The 13615-nt window shown below is 32.7% G+C and overlaps 1 protein-coding gene across 6 annotated transcripts in view; it reads left to right on the top strand.

The window, feature by feature from the left end:
* EYA4 (EYA transcriptional coactivator and phosphatase 4) overlaps positions 1 to 13615 on the top strand; it is a 254866-nt gene that overhangs the window by 187723 nt on the left and 53528 nt on the right. For 3 of the 6 annotated variants that reach the window (XM_061207620.1, XM_061207622.1, XM_061207625.1), the window contains 3 exons: positions 7644 to 7736; positions 12148 to 12214; positions 13449 to 13591. In XM_061207620.1, the coding sequence (XP_061063603.1) occupies positions 7644 to 7736; positions 12148 to 12214; positions 13449 to 13591 (303 nt within the window). The remainder of the gene's footprint in view (positions 1 to 7643; positions 7737 to 12147; positions 12215 to 13448; positions 13592 to 13615) is intronic. The other 3 variants (XM_061207624.1, XM_061207623.1, XM_061207621.1) reach the window with 2 other exon arrangements.

Here is a 13615-nt window from a genome sequence, read left to right as displayed (position 1 = left end):
GTAAGCTATTCATATTATTAGATATCAGCATTTGCCACATCATATTTTCTTTTAAATTTTCAGTAAATATTTATGAAATTGATACACCTCTTTCCACTTATTTTAGAGTAACTGTGAAATCTAAAATTTTCTTTGTAAAGTTGTGTGGATTGCAACTTGCCTGTATTTAATAATGTTTTACATAAAACCCTTTGTAAATTAACATTTTCCTTGTTTATAGTGTTTGTCTCTAAACATGCATCTATAATTTTGGCTAATTAATTATAGGATTGCAAATTTATAAGATTGTTTAGTGATAACTTGTGGAGTAAGAACATTTATATTTAAACCTTAACTTGGGTGCAAATAATAAGATTTAAAAAAAGAACAAAAACATGCACTCTGAGATCAGACTTTGAAGGTCACTAATCACCATGTATGTATATTTAACTGAACTAAAACATACCTGATAAACTAAAATGTAAAAGTCATACCATGCAGTTATAATTTTGGCAAAAGTGTCAGAAACCAGTACAAGCACTGAAGACTATTCTCGTACACTGAGCAGGCATTCAGACAATGAACGCTTATGCTGTTCCTGTTCTCAGGGGACAACATGACTGTTTTAAACACTGCAGACTGGTTGCTGAGTTGCAACACCCCCTCCTCCGCAACAAGTATGAGAGATGATGGTACACTGCATGTGTTTGGGTGTGTGGATTTGCCCTTCTGGTTTGCTTTCTGTTGCTATTTCTGTTTACACTCCCTTTATGTGTTCAGTACTTGTTATAAAAAAAAAAAAAAAGGAGACATGAACACACCTTTTAGTTGTTTATTGATAACAGTTGGCTATGTTTTTCTTATCAACTAGTATTCTAATCTTAGGTCAGTAGTATTCTTTTCTTAGTTTTTTCATAATTTTGCACAAACGGGTGCATCTATTATTTTTCTAACTATCAGTTTATTAAGTGATAATTCAACACAACTGTCACGTCAATGAACAGTTGAAGCAGATTGCACCTACGTACAAACTCAATCTCCATAGTCTATAGACTTTCATAAATTAAATTAAATTCAGAGCATGGCAAAACGATATTTCCTATTTTATAGACTTTAATAAATATTCCAATTAAAATACCTAAAGTAATATTAACATTTAAAAACCCATCATTTAAAAAATTACCAGTGATGAAAGCTATACATTTAAAATTATAAATTAATATTAAATCTCTTAAAATGTCTTGAACTATAGATATTAACTACATTCCTATATTTATATATATATAATATAAATAAACTTTCTCCCAAACCAAAAGTTAATATGCTCTCAAAATTTAAAAATTAAAACAAAACCACATAAAACTTCTGTAGAACCACCCAATTCTAGGATTAAAAAGAAGAGCTCACAACCTGTTAGAAATGTGCATTACAAGCAAGCAGTTAGAATAGGCACAGTTTGCCTGGACCTTGCTGTATGTAGATTAAATTAGAATATATGACCAGTGGATGAGAAGTACTCCATTATGCCCGTTATTTAAATTTTTATCATTTTAGTTTCTTTTTTTTTAATTCCACACTTAAAATATACTTTTCATACTTAAAAAATATGTTGCCAGAATTTAGTTCCTCTTAATTCTAACTCAAGGGTCTTTTTTTTGCAAAGAACCAGACAGGAAATGTTTTAGGCTTTGTAGGCTATGCTGTCTCTCTCTGTCTCATCTATGCAGCTCTGTCACTGTAGCTCAGATGCAGCCATAGGCAATACATAAATGAATGAGAGTGGTCAGGTTCCAATAAAACTTGATTTATGGACCCTGAAATTTAAATTTCATATAATTATCACATGTCACAAAATATTCTAATTTTGATTTTTTTAAAAAACATTTAAGATGTAAAAAGCATTCTTAGCTCACTGGCTGTTGTTCTATTCTGACATATTAATGTAACATAGGCAACTTTATAATAGTGAATATATACAATCAATATTTAGTAATTTACATCTAATATCCAACAGAAAAATTTTTTTAAGTGTAAAACATCAAGCTTTCCTAGTTCTTAGTATTAATGCTTAAGAGTTGTGTGACCATGTGGGAAAAAAAAGGACTTCTGTGTCAGGAAGACCATGGATCTGAAACCTGGCACTACATTTGCTAGCTGTGTCGTCTTGGACAAGTTACTTAACCTCTCTGAGCTTTAATTCTTTTCTACAAAAGAAGGATAATAATACTTTACTGGCAAAGCTTTTGTTTTAAATCATATAATGTATGTAAATTTGGGACAGTATAAACCAATGTAATTCCTTTTCCTTAATTAATAATTCAATAATAATTAGGCAACAGTTTTTTAAGGAAAATGGAAACGTGCAGGGTGTTAAAAGACTCTCCAATGTTTGGTCAGATAATACATTTTTCTGCATTTAGAACATGTAAACTGGCTACAGAGGCAAACTTTTAGTAATAAAATGTTAAGTGTACTTTGATTATTAAGGATATAGTCTCGGTGGCATAATGATATGAAATATTTAATGAATTTTAATGACTCTGTATGCCATGTGTTTATAACATAAGCTAAGCATTTGATGCACAATGTTTCCCATTGAGAGTAAACTATTTTATTTATAATTCTGGGTTTTATTGAACGAATTTGATCACTTTATAAAATTATTATAATAAAACAAAAGACAAAAGCAAAAGCTAATTTAGTGGCTTTTCAAGATCTTTCCATTAACTTTAGATTTTCAAAAAGATAATTTTGATAGTTTTTACTGATATGAATGAGTTAATAGTATCACCTTAATATCCTACCCTACTACCTTGGTGCTGTTTAAATATATTACATTACTCCTTAAAGTAATTTTTAAAGGGGTTCATCACCTTAATCCTAATTCTGTAATTACATCTGCAGGTTTATATTAGAACCTAGATTTTCCTTTCAAATTTTTGTCACTTGTGAAATTGTTAAAATGAAGAACTGTCAATAAAAATATAATAAATACAATCATATCTTAGCATACAGATCAGTGGTCAACAAACTTTTTTTGTAAAAGGTCAGATAGTAAATATTTTCAGCTTTGCAGGCCATATGGTCTCTGTTGTAACTATTCAACTGTGCTTTCATTGCACAAATGGAGCCATAGACAATATTTAAACAAATGAGCTTGATCATATTCAAATAAAACTTGATCTATGAACACTGAAATTCGAATTTCGTACAATTTTTATGTCACAAAATATTATTCTTCTTTGATATTTTTCAACTTTTTAAAAATGCAAGAGTAATTCTTAGCTCACGGGCTATACAAAAACAGGCCGTGGGGTAGACTTGGCACTTGAGATGTAGTTTGCCAAGCCAGATATAGATTCATGTATGCTACTTCATGTATATGTATATACATGCATGTAAATGCATGCCTGTCATGTGAAAAGTTACTTCCATATATAAGTAAGATTCTAATTTCCCTAATGGTGTCAAGATACATGATTAGCTATACTTTATATACAAAATACTTAGATTTATTGGAAGTGCTTAGGATAGGGTCTAAATGTGAATTTTCACCTTCTAACTTAAAATGTATCAGGTTCCTATTATATGCCAGGTTCTGTGCTAGGAAATGGGAACCCAATGACCTATAGAACATGATACTAGCCATCAAGGGACCAAAAGTCTAGCAGAGGGAAACAGAAAAGAAAATAATGAGTGCATAATGTGTTCAAGGTGGGTGCACAGCAGAGGGAGGGAATATTTGATTCTACATGGAGATTAAGAAAATACTTCAAAGAGGAGATTTGGGGGAACCAAGATCAGACATTCTGATTTGGGGGAACCTAGATCAGACATTCTGATTGGGTTTATGGTGTTTTCTATATTTGAAATCTGTAGAGCATAGAAAAGAATCTCCCAGAGTTTTTAATATATAGATGATTGATTCACATGGGATGAATTTGTTTCTGAGTATTATGTGTCTGTGCAGTAGAACCAGCTACTATTGTGGCTCTACTCTTTTTAGATTTTCTTTTGGGAATGAAAGCCATAAATTGGAAGCATCATCAAATTATTTTACAAAACTAAATACTTCATGGATATTTAGAAATGAAAGACACGTGGTGCTCATAGGTTTTTGAGTGAAAAAATTGATTTAGAAAAACATAAATCATAAAACTAGTAGGCAATACTTCTTTCCTCCCCTGCAGTGTTGTAAATTGTATCCTTCCTGATCTAACTCCTCCTGAAATTCTTTGTAGAACCTAAGTTGTCAGAGGTGGCTATGTGAGATTTTGTGGTTCAGGAAGGAGTATATTTGGAATTACATATATAGTCTTTTAAGTGGACACCAGTTTAAACACAGATCTCTGAAGATGAAATGTAAAATGTAAAGTACTTGGGTTACCTCTCTTTCAAGGGTTAATTAAGCCTAATATTGCAAAAAATGAACATTAGCATTAAGTTATGATAATAACACAGACTTCCTCTAAAAATAATTAATATATATTAATGTTGTACTTGAGTTCTAAAGATAATCTGAGGGGACAAGATTAAATTTGCTTTGAAAATACTTGTATGAGGGTATGGAAGAAGGTTGGGATGTAAAGAGAGAAAATCAGTGATTTAGTAGCCATAGCTGACAATAATCTCATACAATCTTGATTTAGTCCACAGAGATCAATTATTTTTGAAGGTTTAAAATAAAACCCAATCATATCAATATAATAAAATGACTTTGACTTTTTTTTACTATTTGGCTTTATGAAAAACATCTAAGTTGCAAGTGGATAACTAGCGTGGAGGGGGCCTGACAATATAATTATTTCTCGAAGTAATGGTTCTGTACAAAGTGCTATATGTATGTAGATTTTCCATACCACCTTTTGGGAAATGAACCTTGAATCACGTATTTTGAGCACGTAGAAGAATAAAACCACAAAACTCTCTAACCTAAGAATTAAAAAATGATTGCCGCTTTTGAAATCAAAATGTTTATTTTGTAAGTTTGAGTTTTGTTCATAAAGATGATGCTTTTCTTCTATAGAATGTTATTCTTTCCATTTGATAGCATGAACTGTAATGATATTGGACACAGTCCTTAAAATAAATTAAAAGCCCTGTTTAACTTCTGTGTTAACTTAAGAAAAATAGAATACAGTAAAAAAAAAAAAAATACATTTGAACATGACAGTGAATATACACTCAAACTTTTGGAATGAGTATTTTTATAAGTTTTAGAAAATAGACGCATAAAACTAGATTTGTTTCATTGATGAACATCTTTCCAATAGTGTCTTGCACATATTAAATGTGTGGAAACAAAAGCAAGACAAAAGAAAATGGAAAACATTTCAAATATATTCAGACCTGTAGTGAAAATGACTTCCATTTTTCAAACTTTATAATAATCATAATGTTTACTTTATAGTCATTACCTGTTTTCTAAATATTAAGACAATTCTTTGTATTTTAACATCTTTTTAATAAATCAGCTAATCATATAAAGAATGCCCATTTCACTTCTCTAAGTTTTCTGTTCCTGAAAAAAAATTATTATTACTTAATATTACTCTCTTTCTCTATAAAAATCAAATCAAAATAACTTTGCATCTTACTCGAGATGTTTGCTGATGCTGCCCTCCTGTGAACATAAATTATTTTCTGTAGCATTATGATTAATTTTCCCCCTTTTCCTTATTATTCAACTCTTACCCACATATGAAAAATAAATTTGGATTAATGTGTAATGTTTTCCCCCAAATGTTAGCATCCATTTAACTATTACTTTTAAATCCATGTGTTTTAGTCCACTGAACACATCTTGATGTGTATGCTTCTCTTTATATACTTTCTAGTGATGCCTTTTCTCAGCTAAATGAGCCTCCTTTGTCTTTGACTAAAAGCAGACCTTTAAAATTTTAATGAGAGATGATTCCAGGATAATGAATGCAACCACAAACTCTCTCTCTGGCTTTTCTTCCTTCTCCTTTTGACCACCTGAAACTTTCAAATTGAGGAGATTATAATCAACACCAATACTAAGTTTTTGAAATCAAATCTCAAAGTTGGAATCCAAAGAAACAAAACTAAACCTCATGTCTAGCTTGGTTAGTTTTTTAGACATTCTGCTTCCCCTCTCCCCATTTCACAAGTGAAATATATATAACCGTTAGTATTAATACATCTATTTTACAAATATTGTTATAGATTTAGACATGTTTAAAGGAATTTAGCCATGATTAGAATTTGGAAGTTCTGACAAACTGTCTCTTATCTTAGTTTTGCTGGATGCTTTGGATGGTTCCTTTTTGTCATATGTCAGAAGTCAGATGGGGACATTGCATCATAGAGAGCAGCTTTTACACCTTTCTAAACCCTACTCTGGATCATCACTATACAGATGAAAGGAATTCTTGGTTAGTTAGTGCTGCCTGTGAGGCAGTGTGGTTTAGAGTTTGGATTCTTTCCAACCTTTACAGTTCGACTCTGAATCTTCCAGCAAATCTTCATGACATAGTTAAATCCCGGATGCTAAATTAACCCCAGAGCTCACTGAGGGAGGGTCCAGCCAATTCTCTTCATGTGGAAAGGGAACATAATCATTACTGCATGTTTCTCCATCATTAATTGCTTTTCTAACAGAGTAACGTCGCTGACTTGCTTGCTTGGTGGGTACGCTCTGAGCCCACTATTCTTTTGGCCATATTTGTCCGTGGTTGGCTAGTCTTCAGCTTTCTTCTTTATAGTTTTCTGCTTGCTTCTGAAGTTTTGAACTGTGTCATTCCATTTATGACCAGGAAACATAAGAGGTGTTAAGCAGAAAATAATTTAGTTTATTCCCTTGCTGCTGTGATACATGGAGCTTTGCCCACAAAGGGAAAATATGGTGTGACAAAATGGGTAGAGGCTTTTTCACTGCCCCTGCCAAACTCGTTGCATCTAATAATGACAGCGATGTATACCTCAGTGGCTACATCATTGCCAAGTGAGGATTCTGCCAAAATATACCACCTCAAAGGAGAAATAATATATGAAAGAGTTTTCAAAAGATACAATTACTGCTGTAGAAACCATCTCTTATTCTATGCTTATGTCTATAATGTATTAAAAATTGTTATACCATTAGAATAAAAAGCCCAACACCTTATGGCTCTTTTGGCTTTTGTAGAGCAGAAATTTACTGAGTGCTTCATTTTTCACCCACCATATGAATACACCCCTGGTTTCTGTATTTGCATATGCCTCATTGTATTCTTAAGCAATCTTTTTTTTTAATGTCATCTTGGGAAGAATAAAATATAAGCAGTAAATCTCTTTGTTACGATTTGGATTAAATGTGCTAAAGACTGACTGACGATTCCTTTCTTCTGCCTTTTGACTATAATACCAGAGTGTGCTTAGGTGATTTAAAAATGCAAATACACGTACTGCTGTTTCACTGTGTAAGGATGACTGCCTTTAAAAGCCAGATTCGAGAGAGCCAGTTTAGGCAGAAGATTTTTAGATTAAATCCTCTATAAATGCATGTCCATTTAGAAGCTAAATTAACAAAACTTTCCTCATCGACTTCCCAAGTTTTCTCTTGCATGCCCATGGTAGCTAGAAAAGCCACTAGTCGTACAGTCAGCATCTTTGATATAAAGTTAGAAATAAAACTCACATGTACTTATTCTTCTACGTAGTGTCTCTCCTTGCAGTCAAAACAGAGCCTTTGAACAGCAGTGAAACCACAACCACGACTGGAGATGGAGCGCTTGACACTTTTACTGGGTCAGGTAAAGCCTTAAGCTCGTGTGTTGTTCTGTACGCATTGGGGTCCACCTCATCCTCCTGGTGAATAAGCGAGAATTGGATTTTTATAAATTCCGCAATAAATTCATTTTTTGGAAAACTCATTGTCATAAAATTATGCTTTTTTTACAAATGATGTTTAGAATAGTTTTGCTGCATCTGCAGTTGACAGCAAAGCAATCCCCTGACTTTCTTATTAGAAATAAGCAGAACTGACTTCTTTCATAATTATTTTATACAGTGCTTAATTTAATTATTAGGTTGTAATTGTTAACTTTGTTCCTTCAACTTACCCATTTAAATGACATAAAAACTGCCTTCTCTCCAGCATTTGAGATGTAAAACTATCCATTTGATTCTTTCTAAATAACCTTGTTTCCTCTCTGGGTTTTTAAAAAAAACCTTCCTGTGTAAGCAGCTGAGTGACAGGTATTAAAGGTTAATGGGCTGCAGGAGAGCACATGCTGGTCGCATTAGAACCCAGCCTCTGAGAGCATGACTTTCGCTCAAATGCTTCAAAGAGAACAATAGCGTGTCTTTAAACATCAATCCTCTTTAAATATAAATACCTGATAACTCCCAGGTGGGCACAAGGACATGCAATAAGTTGACTTAAAGATTTTTTTTCGTTACTATATTTCGTTTGGTTGATTATCTGGTGAAAGGACTTTTTTTTTTAACCTGAGGAGGAATTTGTATAGCAGAAAGATGAACATTAAACCTAGAAAAGTATTTGTGATAATTAAATCTTGGTTCTGTTATTCTACTCTAATATATTTTATACTTATTCATGTTCTCATATACAAGGATTTTATGTGGGTATGCTTCTCATGTAAAGAGAGCTGAGGTAAATCCTTGACTATAATGTCATTATAGCATATATTTGATTTTTATAGATACAGATGATCCCGTTTCATTGGTTCACACTGATTGGAAGCAGCTGCCATGTATTCACATAAATATTAGTACTCCAAACAGAAAGATATAATAATTTATACACTTTGTATAGAGAAGCATGTGTCCTAATTCACATCCTTTCTAGCAATTATCTTGCCTCTTAGCAGATAAATAGGTACCAACTTACTCTAGCATTTATATTACTTACCATAACTGTTGTAAACTTTCTGCAAAGTAAATGCATGTATGAACACAGTTTTTAAGGATAGGAATGAAATTAAGTGATCGCTGACATACTTAAATAGCACACTACAAGTTAATGAAAGCTGAATGAAAAAATTATGGGATGTTAGCTCCAGAAGGAATTTCAGAGACCTGCGATGATCTGTTTTATAGGCAAGAATATGGAGGCACAGAGAAGTTAAAGGTGGTTAAGGCCATACAGTCAAGGCCTCACAGGTGGTCACTGGTATAAATGATTCTAGAATAATGTCCTGGTCAGTCCAACAGTCTTTTCTTTAATACCCCACTGGAAAATATAAAGATGGAAAAAGAAACAGGTGTGAACTGTCAAGCTGTCTGGAATTTACTCATGTTATATTTACAAATAGTTTCCCAGTTTTCTTTTAAGAATTATCTAGGGCTGTGCTGTCCAGAAAAGTAGCCACTGGTCATATGTGGCTATTTAAGTCTGAATTAAATACTATTCGGTAAAGCAAAAATTTTTTATCTAGTCACATTAATTACATTTTAAGTGTTTAATAGTTGTATGTGGGGTTTTTTAGTGGCTACCATATTGGACAACTCAGATATAGAACATTTCCAACCCCATGGACCAAGTTCAATTAGACAGAGTGCTTTAGGTCAAGGATTCTCAACAGCACCACTGTTAAAAACTTGGCTAATTTTTTATTGTGGGAGAGCTGTCCTCTGCATTGTAAGGTGTTTAGCAGCATCCCTGGCATCTATCCCAAGTTAACAGTAGTTTTCCTCAGTTGTGACAACCAAAGATGTCTTCTAGCATTTTAAATGTTCCCTGGCAGGCAAAATTTCCACCCATCCCCCAACTTCATCTCCCACCTCTCATCCCATTGAGAGTCACTAATCTAAGGTGTTACAGTAATAAGGGTAAAACCTTAAAATTGCTTGACACCACCATATGAGAATCTGATAATATTCATTAAAAATGTGTTTTAATTAATTTTCAGGACATTTTGAAGACAAGCACTTTTGCTAACTTTTGTATGCAGAAATGATGGAGTATAATGAGTTGAGTGCTTTGCATACATCTCTTGATTAATTAAATGACAATGGGGAATAAAAGGAAGGTCTCCTAAATTTGTACATGGTATTCCAGAAATCATACTGGAAAGATTAGGCTGTTCTGTGTAGGAACGGTCTTTACTTTGATCAGCATAATCTCAGCTCACTTTAATCCAAGTTTGTTGTTGTTTTCAATTATCTGCAGATTTATTAGTTAGAATAAAATATATACAGCTTCGTTAAGAAGCATAAACTTTCTAAGTTTTATGTAAACATAGTTTTCTGAGTCAAAGGTTTTGTTTTCTACCTAGAAAATGAACATATAGACATTAATATGAAATTTTAAAGGTTGAGCCTTTATACTGTTATGGATACATTATTCTAATGATATCTAGATTCATTCATTAGAGGGAAGAAGCATCCTATATATTCAGATTTGTGTTCATATATGTGAGGCTTTTTTTCTGAAATAATTTTGTTCTTTGGCTAATTCAATAAAAGCTGAATGTTTCTTTTCATTATTTGATGTTTCTTTAGAAAAGCCTTGAGTTTCACAGTCTTGAGAATAACTGACTAGTATAGTCTGAGTCTTGAGTGTACCACAATGAAGTTTTATAAATGAAACAAAAAATGTGGAATTGAGCCTTACTTAAGTATATTTCTGCTAAATAGAGTATAATTATTGCGAATCAATGAATCAGACTGAATTTCCTGTGCAGTACACTGTTGCTATTATGTAGTGTATGTTTCGTGCCCATAGTGTGAGAGAAAAGGCCTGTTCTCATTGAGTTGATTTGAAAGTCTTAAACATTCTTTATGTTTTTAATAAATAAGTAGAAAATTAATGGCTCAGTGGTCCATGTATTTTCAAATATGCATAGCAAATTCACTTAAATTTGGTTCCTGAAAATATTTAGAACATAACACCTCTAATCATATTCAGTGATTGTCAAAATTGATTCATAATATTCTTGAAAATATACTCTCTGCATTATTGCTATGAAAACTATAATATACTCTCCGTACTCAGAGCTTACAGTCTAAATAGCATTTTAAATACATTAAATTCTATGTGTTTATGAAGCAATAGATCACAAGGGTACTTAATAGCATTTGGATATAGAAATATATCATGTTTCATAAAATAGTTAGCAACCTAAGCCTATTTGTCACTTTTACAATTCTAAAAGTTTAGCTCCAGAATTATTATGAACAACTTAGAAAAGACATAGTACTTTGAAGTATAACTATGATTGATTAGACTAAACTAATTCCAGCACTGCATTGTATACTACTTTAATCTTTTTGAAAAGTGAATGAACAGCAGATGGCCTAATAAAGACACTCTGTGTGCTTGCCCAGTATGGACTGGCTCTGAGGGGACTGCCTTAACACTTTAGGGTCCATATATTTGCAATACATCTGTCTTAGTCAAGGCAGATGGTTAAAGGAAAGAGAAATTTCCAAACTTTTGGATACATTCCAGTTTGGGACTGCATGTTTGGCTGAAATGTTAATAGGACCTGATTTTCACCTTTAAGTTCTTCTCAAAAAAGTACAATCTCTGATAGTTCAAAATATATTTATAAATATGATTGCTGCTGCTTCTTGCAGTTAGGTTTTTTTTTTTTAATGTTGCATTATCACCCATGCTTTCTGTGTACATTCCAATTATTATTAGAATTATTTGGACCCTGCATTTTTAACTACTCATCGGATTGGCAAAATGAAAGGAAAGAGAAAACGATATCATTTTACAACTTGAAAATGAAGGTTGAAACATCATATTTTTCTTAATTTTTATTATATTTCTATTAGAATAAATACGCAGGAAGAGCAATATATTTGGAATTTAAAACATAAAGTCTGCAAATTAAAAAATTTACCTTTATATCATGAAAGCTTAATTACCTATAGTCAAGGATATTTATTCATAGCATATTAATACGTAAGAGCATGCTACGGATTTAAGAAAATGGAGGAATGATGAAGGGGAATGAGTTGTGAAAAAAGTTCGTGTCATGCTCCTAGCACATACGTGAAACAGTTTAATTAGAAGAAAATGTTTAGGCATCTGTTTCTGTCTAGAAAATGAATGAATTTTCTGTTTAGAAAATGAATGAATTTTTTGAAACATATCTCTAACATAGTCATTTCTTGAAATAAGTTTTGCACACTCCAGTGAAATATATTTATAAAGCAACCTTTTTTTGCACTGGTTTTTGTGTCTTACAGTAATAACAAGTAGTGGCTATAGCCCCAGATCAGCGCATCAATATTCCCCACAGCTGTATCCTTCCAAGTAAGTGGTCAGTAGTCTTTCAGATTTGTTAGAATAACTTTCCAGCATTATCTTGATTAATCATGTTTACACAATATAACAACTTTAAATCAGGATATATTTATGTATATAAATGTTATAGATAAGCAGTTGAATTGATAGATACTTGGATAGATTCACTGGATAGATTAGACATTAGGTAAATACCCTTCACAAGTCTAGGAATACCCTCACTTATATCTAGACAATTGCTTTAATTCTGGATATTTATATACTTTGAGGAAAGCATCAAGCTCAAACCGGAATACACAGATTTTTTAATGAAAATCAAAAATGCTGACTAGTTTAAAGAAAATCTAAAAAGATTACATTTTATTCAAACATCAGCACTTCATAATTTGTTCCATCATTACAATATTTTTATTGGATTTCAAGTTCTAATAAACATTTTTGAAAAATATGCACTATTGCTTTTATAACTAATGTGGTCAACTTTCTGAGGGCAGTGGTAGAAATTTCAAGTTTAACTACATTGGGTGTATATCTGAATTTGGTTGCCATCAGCCAGATGTGTCAAGATTTTGGATTCCTGATCATGTACATTTAAAAGTTATTTTCCACAGCAGCTAGAGTGTTTATCCTTAAGTATAGGCTAGAGATTGGATATCCATTTTGGGAACATTCCATAAGATGTGGCATGATGAAGGGAATGGCATTCCATTTCTTTTCGGGAAGCTGCCCACTTTTTTATTTTTTTAAATTTTACTTATTTATTTATTTTTTACGATTTCTAGTTCTCTGTAGAGAATTCTTGGTAGGGCCTTTAATGACCTTTGTAGTCATTACATAGCATTGGGTCATGCATGGTAACAGGAAATATGCTCATGAGTGTACTAATTAACTGACCTGGGCTTCACTTTCCTCATCTACATATCCATTGGAATACTACTTCGAATGTAAGCAATATAGACCTGGAAGAGACTTTAGGTGTGATATCTAAAGCAAAGTTTTTTTTTCACAGGTGAGGTGTAGACTTAGCGAGTTTAAATTATTTGTCCAAGGTAACTAGACTGGTTTGTAGCAGAGCCTGGGCTCCTGACATTCAGACTCCTGTCCTTTTCCATATTGTTAAAATGATATTATGGATAAAGAAGAGGATTACTTCCGGGCTATTATCAGGTTTCACTGAATCTAAGCTGTCTGAATTAATATGCAGTCTTTGTTGCCACAGTAATGCTATTTTTCTGATATTTAGGCCCTATCCACACATTCTTTCTACACCAGCAGCTCAAACAATGTCTGCCTATGCAGGCCAGACTCAGTATTCGGGGATGCAGCAGCCAGCCGTCTACACAGCGTACTCACAGACAGGACAGCCCTATAGCCTGCCCACTTACGGTATTTCACATCTTCTCTCTTCTT

Source organism: Eubalaena glacialis, chromosome 12 (genome assembly GCF_028564815.1).
Source record: "Eubalaena glacialis isolate mEubGla1 chromosome 12, mEubGla1.1.hap2.+ XY, whole genome shotgun sequence".
Lineage (NCBI taxonomy): Eukaryota > Metazoa > Chordata > Mammalia > Artiodactyla > Balaenidae > Eubalaena > Eubalaena glacialis.
Note: the sequence above shows the minus strand (reverse complement) of the source record. Positions and strands in the feature narration are given on the sequence as shown.